This window comes from Trichosurus vulpecula, chromosome 9 (genome assembly GCF_011100635.1).
Source record: "Trichosurus vulpecula isolate mTriVul1 chromosome 9, mTriVul1.pri, whole genome shotgun sequence".
Taxonomy (NCBI): domain Eukaryota; kingdom Metazoa; phylum Chordata; class Mammalia; order Diprotodontia; family Phalangeridae; genus Trichosurus; species Trichosurus vulpecula.
In genome coordinates, this window is record NC_050581.1 from 14382765 (window position 1) to 14391340 (window position 8576).

An 8576-nucleotide genomic window follows, 5' to 3' on the forward strand; every position below is an offset into this window, starting at 1 on the left:
TGTATTCTGCCCATGAGTTGTGGTGCAGTGGACTGACATTGCTGGTGATGTACCTCAGCCTTACTCACAGTCTCCTAAGTGTGCAATTGTCTGCTGCCTCTTCCAGACACTGCTCGAAGAACATTATAAAGGCTTCTGGAGAAACCATGAGCCCCAATTCAGGCAGTCACAAATTCCATTCTGGGTAGTTGACTCCTGTGGGTGTTGGTAAAAGAACAGAAGTTTTCATGTGAAGCTCAGGGCTGTATAACTCAAAGTAGATGTCATGTCAAAACAGCTTAAAAGGGTTAGCAGGACTATGCGGCCTCAGATGGTGGTGCCTGAAAAACTGCCTGATACCCACAAGACTGAGGCACACCATTGCCTCAGTGCTTTTTTATGCCAGTTTCCTTTATGCTGCTTGGTTCTGCTTTTCTAGCAGGGAGGAGGAGGAGGAAAAGAATTAATTTATTGAACATTTAAAATCAATCTAACTCATAGCTTTTAGGTACTTTATAGATTAGGTTAGAACCCTGATGGGGCATGTCCCAAAGGTAGATTCAGTTAAGATCCCACCTGTCAGCTTGAACAATATAATTGTCCACTTCCCCCCCCCCAAAAAAAAATTTTTTTAAATGCGATTCTGTAGCATACCAGCTGCAGGACCCGATTTTGTACAGGCTGAGTACAGAAATGCACTGCTTCCAGCTCCTTAAGAATCCCAAGCTTTAGGGGCAGCTAGGTGGCGTAGTCAGTAGAGCACCGGCCCTGGAGTCAGGAGGACCTGAGCTCAAATCCGGCCTCAGACACTTGACACATGTACTAGCTGTGTGACCTTGGGCAAGTCACTTAACCCCAACTGCCCTGCCCCCCAAAAAAATTTAAAAAAAAAAAAGAATCCCAAGCTTTGTCATAACATTCAGCTGGTGAAAGGACACAGTGACCACAGACACAGGGAATACCCTCCCCAAGGTTCCCCAGTGGCCATGGGAGTAATCGCACCATTTCATGTGCTGAGACTCTGGTTAACAGCAGTGATGGCGAGCATTTATATAGCACTTTACATGTGTCGTTTGATCCTCCCAACTTTTCTGAGAAGGAAGGGCTATTATCCCCATTTTGTAGATGAGGGAACTGAGGCTGAGAGGTATGAATTGACTTGCCCAGGGTCACACAGTGTGATTACTGACAAATATTTTGAGGCAGAATTTGAACTGAGGTCTTCCTGATTCCAGGTACAGCGCACTATCCGTATGAGGCCAGTTTCAGGCAATACATACCACCAGCCTATGAAGTATACAAATACAGTTTAAGGTGATTGATGAGAAAAGGAGTGCATGGGTAAAACACAAAATTTCCTTTACAAACCTTAGTGTCAGAATTTATCTTTGGTAAGGGAACACTTGTACTTCTGATGGTGCCTCTAAGGTGAACTGAAACCTTAGGGCTGGAGATTCTTCTGTGAGGAGGGTGAGCAGGTTGGGTGTCTGCACATTGTTGTTTTTGATTGGCCAGAGGATAGGGTGCAGACCCTGTAAGGCTATATTAGCTCTTCTTTAAGTGCCAGATCTTTAGCTGGCCTGCAGCAGTGCCAGGAACCTACGTGGGTCCTAACTGAGCACTAGTGGCAGCTGACTTTACTATGTGCATGTGTGTGTGAGTGTGAGTGCATGCAGCGTATGTGGACACTGTGCCTGCGTCCCACTGGATACAAACCGTTTGTGGATTCATGTTAGGAAATGCTTTATTGTATTCCTCTTCTACAAAAAGTAACCAGCTTTGTTTTGCTTTTGAATCTCAGGGCAAAGCTACAGAAGAAGCTGGGGAATACCAGTGCCCCACCATGCGATACTATCGTGGTGGCTTACTATTTCTGTGGAGAGCCAATCCCTTACAGGACCTTGGTCAAGGGGCGTGTGGTCACCCTGGGTCAATTCAAAGAGCTCCTGACCAAGAAAGGAAACTACAGGTAAGAGCAGAAATGTCCAGACTGGTAGCCCCTCACGCAGGAAACTTAATTACAACCGGGGGAGCCTAGAGCACCAGTAGGAGCTTGATTCTTCATTATGGTTTCTCTTGGTCTTTGTTCTCAGAGCTTTCTTATCTAGGAACTTTGGGGAAGTGGTTCTCCCTGCCTCCAAAATGTGTGTGTTAGTGATGTGGTACCAGCATACCAAGTTTGTTTAGCATTGCCCAGGTTTCCCTCTCAGTTTTTTCCAGGTTGCCTCATGCATTGTGAAGTAGCCACCAGAGCTTAAGCACCAAATGATGACATTTTCTTTCAGTTTCTCCTCCCCTTTATACTTTTGGAAGAAGAGGTGTAATGAATCAGATATAAAGCTCTGTATTTTTGTTGTAAATTTTTAAAGACATAACTTCCAGTAACTTGTGGTCTGCCCTTGAGAGCCTCTGGATCAGGTGGGTGACCTTAAGGCATAGTTATTTCCACTCACTTTTGTAGAAGTCATATTCCATAATAATGGAAGTAGATTTTTTTTTTCTTTTAGTCTAATCAGTTATCTATACTTCATACCTTAGAAAACCTGTGTACATCTCATTATTTCTACTGTCATCAAGTCCTTCCATGTTAAGCCCCTTTTCATTGTATCAGGAGAACAGAAACAAACTGTGAGAAGAATGCCTAAATTAAAAGGCAAGACTTGTAATAGATAAAAGCTGTGAAATGCAGCAGAGAAGGACTTGGCTTTTGCCTCTTCTAGAAGTGGCACCAGGAAGGAGTCAGGGGCCTGGATTCAAGGTTTAGTTTACTCCATTAACAAGGTCTGTGACTGGACAAATCATCTACCCTCTCTTGATCCTGAAATTCACTCTGTAAAACAAGAGTCTTGAACTCAGTGATCCCTTCACTCTCATCTTCAATAATTCTAGCCATCACGTCCATGTCCACTTTCACGCAAAGACAGACTGTATTCACATAGCGCGAATCCAATCCTTGTGTGTGAAACTGATGGAAGAGTGCCTTCCTTTCCAGTTGATAAATGACATGATCTTCCTCCCCATTATGCACAGCACCAGCTCAGAAATAGTAGAAACATAGGTCAGAGGACAGGGGGAAACAGATGGTCCCCACCCCTCCCTCTCCCCATGTCTTCTTCCTCAACAGTACTCTGATGGTAGGTTTCCCTTTCCCCTGTAGTGCTCCTAGGAAGGCAAGCATGCCTACAGTGCTAAGAAACAACACACCATCATTTACTACTCCTCCTCGTTGCTGTCCTGGTTTATATCCTCCACTCTCTCTTCACTCCCTCAGCACTTCTCAAATGCTCATGACATGATTCCCAGGGCTGGGACGAGCCATAGACCTTGAGGCACAGGGGCAAAGACAGCAGAGGTTAGTTATCCATTGTGATAGGAAAAGCAAGCATTTAGCACACCCCACACAGAAGCTAAGTGTGGGTCTCCAGCCTCGGAGGGAGGAGGAGGGGAAGGGTCATTAACAACCACCTTTCAGAACAGGCATTTCCAGCTCTTAGGTCCCCCAGAAATCCTGTTCAGGCATCTCATCTTAGATCTCTTTCCAGGGCTTCTGCTAGCAACGCTTCCCTTGTCTTACAACAGCTTCTTTAGCAGTTTTATCATGGAAATATGTTAGTGAAAGGTCTGGGAAAGTCTTCCCCTGTGAGCTCATTTTAAGGGTGTGACCTGTTGGGGAAAATCAACAGCTCTACAAGAGACCCAGCTGCTGCTCTGCTATCCACACCATTCCCTTCCCCCCTACACACGTTCCCCCACTTGCAGTCTCTCCCTGGCCACAGCCTTGAGGTTAAGTCTGCGGCTATTGTTTGGGGATTTAGGGTGGAGGGTAAGCAGAGCTGTGTTGTTTTCCCATTTATAAACATGTTCAAGTTATTTCCAGCCCATGGGCTTCAACATGCAGCCAGCCCACAGGGTGCGAACCAACTCTGGAGGGTCTCCCAATAAAGGTTACAACCAATGATTCATTGTTACCAAAGTGGCTCTTCTTGGGAATTACATTTCAGGAGAGGGAAAGTCCTCTCTCTTGCCAGCCATGTCTGTAAAGCACAGCCCAGCGTTCCTGGCTAAGTTGGCCCATGTGGGCGATTAGCCAGGAGGGGCCTTCTCTGCTCAAACCTACAATAAGGGGTATTTGTATCAGCAAAGTTGGGGGAAGGAGTGCTTATCTCATCCAGCTCCCAGCCTCCTGGCAGAAAACTCATAAAACAGTGCCCAGTTAACATATAACAAGTGCTCATTTAAATACTTGTGTAATTGAGTTGAGCCAGTGGAGACTGAGGTAGACACTGTTGTGAGTAAAGGAGTTGGGAATGAAAGCCAAATCAATGTCCATATAAGTGCTTGTTATTGGCACAGGGATATCCTAGGACCCTCAGATGCCTCCTGATATGTGATCATCCCTTGTTCACATATTTATTCAGAAGACATTTATTGATCATCTCCTGGTGCAGAGGCTCTAGCTGGAGAAACCTGAGAAAAGTGACAAAACAGTGGGTGTGAGATGAGGCAGTGTAGACTACAGGGGATATAAGACAAAGGAGAACTGAGTACAGAGGACCTTGAGTTAGAAAGGGAATCTTAGAAAAGATGAGTTTTAAACCTGATTTTGAAGGAAATGATAAATGTAGATTAACATAAAGGAGAGGAAAAAAGATTGCAGGTAGTGAGTGAGGAGAGGGCTAAATAGGAGACAGGAAATCAGTGAGAAGCTTGTATTCTAGAGACAGTGAAAAAACTGGAACAGAGACTTTACATGGTAGGATTGAAGAGGTTGAGAGCTGGGCACGGGTCAGTTGGCTGAGGGATCCCTTCAGTCGTCGTATAGGCATAGACTTAACGACCTGCTGGCGCTACTCCTTGCTGATACCTCCCTGTATCCCAGATTTTGTGGGGTACATGTTAACTCTAGGGAAGAATCATAATTGACTTACAGATACCACATTCCTTAGGAGACAGCATGAGGTAGAGGATAGAATACTTGCCTTGAAATCTAGGAAGACCTGGGTGTGTGCTGCCTCAAAAACTTACTAGGTTTGTGACCTTGGACAGGTCACTTTAACTGCACAGCCTCAGTTTCCTCATCTGTAAAATGGAGATAGCAGCACCCGCCCCACAGGGATGTTGTATTGTATGAGATAATATATAGAAAACATCATCAGGGAGATCTAATTGTGACTTCCTATGTTATTCCAATTCCCCTTCTTGTCAACTCTCCCTCACCTGATTTCCTTCTGTCTTGCAGATATTACTTCAAGAAAGTGAGTGATGAATTTGACTGTGGGGTAGTGTTTGAGGAAGTTCGAGAAGATGATGCCATCTTGCCCATTTTTGAAGAGAAGATCATTGGGAAAGTGGAGAAAGTTGATTAATCCCCTAGACTTCCCATCTCCCACACTCTTCCAGGTTAGGCACCACTGCTGAGGAATTCGGAAGCAGAGAGCAGTGCCAGGATTGGCAGCATCCTGCTCAGCTCTGTGTCGCAAAGGGCATCATACAGGCCCCATAGGGTTGTAACTTCCTGTGGACCCTCCCCAGTCAGCATTGTCCACAAGGGGTCGAGGATTCCCCTTTGAGAACCTGCCTACATGCAAAATATTCTATGTAATGTAGCGTTGTACAGTTGTACTAGAAAGTATATGACCTTGTTTACTAAAGCTCATATTTTTGATATATTGTAATAAAGGAAAATATTTCCAGTGTCACAGTGCTCTTATGTAAATGTCAGACATAGAGGTACTTTGGAAATCGCCAAATGTGTACAGCCATTAGATCTGTCCTGTCTGAATACCCTTCCCTCTACCTGCAAACCTCCAGCCCCCATCCCTTCCATCTGGGTGATTTTATTTCAGTCTTTCACATTATTTTTGTGTATGCTTCTAGGTGAGGGGGGTCCGTCTTTGAAAACCTATCAGTGCAGATGCTGAGGAGGAAAGAAATCCCACCCATGAGTTAAACCCCCAGAATAATCAATATCCTTTGAGACCCGTCTACCTACATACACTCTTCTTGGGAGTCTAGCCAAGGCAACCTTGTCTCTTCCTGTGGGAACAAGCCATTGATGACTTACTATTTCATGTTCTCTCTAACATAATTTGACCCAATCCTCCATAGAGGAAACTTGCCCAGATCAAAGAAGTCAGAGCTCTATCAGGATGCTTTGAAGGCTGAATTGCTGTCAAACAGCAGATTTCCTATAGTAGAGGTTTTGAACACGTAGCCCAGGGTCACATGTGGCCCACAACACAGGTGTAGCCTGAACCAGATTAAGATGTAATTGAGAAATATTTCACAAAATAAATGGAAATACAACAAAATGTAGATAATACTACATTTTAAAATTAAGCCAATAGATGGCCCACAGGGATTCTCGTGTACAGATTGGTGGTCCCTATTTCTATTGATACCACTGCCCTAGAGCATCACTGAATTGATCTTGGCACTGAGAGAGATCAGGCCTCTCTCTCCCACTACTCCCACCCCCTCTCTGTAATGTAAGGCCTGTCCTCAGAGGGGAACTTGCCCTCACTGCTGCTAACTACATAAGATGTCCGCTGTGGTTTTCCAACTGTCCTTCCCTGATCTGTCTGAGGAAGCTGTTGGTTCCTAAGCTTCCTTTGCAGTCATATCGGGACAGGATGTCTATGGGTCATCTAGCCTGGGCCCACTGGAAAGTCGAGGGATTGGCCTCCTCTCCAGCAATGTCGAGAGTGTCCAGGCCTTTCTTCTCACCTGTGGCTCCCCTGCTGCTCTCCCTTCAGCATGGCCCCACTCATGCCCACATCTCACTAACTGGGACCCTAGCCCTAGGTGGGCACAGCAAAGCCCTGGGAAGGAGGGCAGGGACGTCCAATACTGTATATGTCACCGAGTGCCTTGAAACGCAGTCTTGTCATTTGCCTGCCACTGTGTGAACCCCAGCAAATGAGAACTTGTATTCATCCAGGGAACTAATTGCATTTGACTCTTCAATCTTTTTAAAGTTCTAATTGTTATCCTGTGTCTGGTGAGATGTTTTCTTGTGGCCCAACCATAGTCCTTTTCCATTTCCCTGTTTCTAAAGGGTCTCATTGTAAATATGTACATTTTCTAAGGCCAGCTTAGCTGCCGCAGACCATTTTTCATGCTCAGACTTGTACAATTATCTTTTCAAAGGTACTTGGATAATAATGAAATAAAATTTTAAAAAACACAGGTGTCTGTTACTCTTACTGTGGTTTGCATGGAACTGAAAGAGGTTGGGATAGGGTTAAGGAACAAGGGGCAGGAGAGGTCTGTTTCCCTAGAGAGGTTACCTTGTCTCCCTCTGCTTCCAGGCACTCCAATAGTAAGGATGTCCAGGTTTTGCTTGTTTCCTTTAGAGCTCTCCCAAACACTGCACACCCTCCTTCTCATTAGGCTGCCTGACGATCCTAGCTATGGCAGTTGACCTGAGGACATCAGAGGAAGGAACCCTGCCTGGTTCAGACAGACCTTGGCATTTTCCAGCTCAGCCTCTCACAGATGCCAGGGACTACAACCCCTTGTAAATGTGAATGTTTTGGGAAAGAAACAGTAACCAAAGACTGCTTGTAGGCCTGTCTCTCCCTGACTAGAAGACCAGTGCGCTATCAAACCCCACCCACCCCAGAGCTATCAACTCATGGCCCTCCCTCCCCCACCACCACATAAAACCCGGCTACTCTAAATCACCATAACTGTCTCCAAATACCACCCATTGGCTCTCCCCACCCCTCAAGTGCTGTCTAATGGAGGTAGAAGTGTTAGTCAAAAGAATTGGGGTCCTAGGTCTTAAGAGCTTTTTATTAAGAGAGGAAGAGGTGAGTATGGTGTTGGGGCTACTGAAGAGATTATTTACCCCTACCTGACCTTGCCTCATGAAACAGCAGCAAAAACTAGAATGTATCTTCTGCGAGAAGTAAAAGATGATTTCAGAGCAAGGGACTTAACAAGCCTGCCTATGATGTGTAACAAAAGGAAGGAAGTGGTATAAATGGTGCACCAGAGCCTCAGCTAATACTCCCAGTTTCCCTCCAGCATAGACAGAAATCCACCATCTTGTCCATCAGGGAGATGACCCTTTAAAGGAAAGGTTGTGTCTGATAAAACCTTTGGAGAGACTTGTGTGTCACATTGGATGGTTGTGATTTTATCAGTCAGAGAGGCAGAGTGGTTTGCAATCCCTCTATACCTTTGTATGCCTTCTATGAATTTTAGAGTTTCCTGAGGCTACAGTTAAGTTGTTCAGAGCCATGCAGCTAATGTCAGAGGCAGGCTGCCTTACTAAATAAGTATCCACACTTAAATCTCTGAAGTATTGTATTAGTTATGTACCAAAAGCCTAACATTTCAAATGTTACCTAATCCTCCTCTCTATAAAGTGCTAACTTTATAATCCTCTGGAGAGACTGTCTTGCTTACTATTTCCACACCATTTCCAGTCTCCATGCCCATGCCTCCAAATGCTCTTACCTCCTCATCACCCCTTATAATTCTTAGTTTCTTTCAAAATTCAGTTCAGATGCCACTCTACATGAAGCCTTTGCTGATTCTCCTACACCGTTTCCAATGCCCTCCCAAAACTTCTTGATAGTCATTTATAT

At 45.0% G+C, this 8576-nt stretch overlaps 1 protein-coding gene across 2 annotated transcripts in view; it reads left to right on the forward strand.

The window, feature by feature from the left end:
- The window catches only part of AXIN1 (axin 1), a 196609-nt gene extending 189444 nt beyond the window's left edge, over nucleotides 1–7165 (forward strand). For both annotated transcript variants that reach the window (XM_036738221.1, XM_036738222.1), the window contains 2 exons: nucleotides 1781–1948; nucleotides 5219–7165. In XM_036738221.1, coding sequence (XP_036594116.1) covers nucleotides 1781–1948; nucleotides 5219–5345 — 295 coding nt within the window. In that variant the 3' untranslated portion in view covers nucleotides 5346–7165. The remainder of the gene's footprint in view (nucleotides 1–1780; nucleotides 1949–5218) is intronic.
- Nucleotides 7166–8576: the final 1411 nt, after the last annotated feature.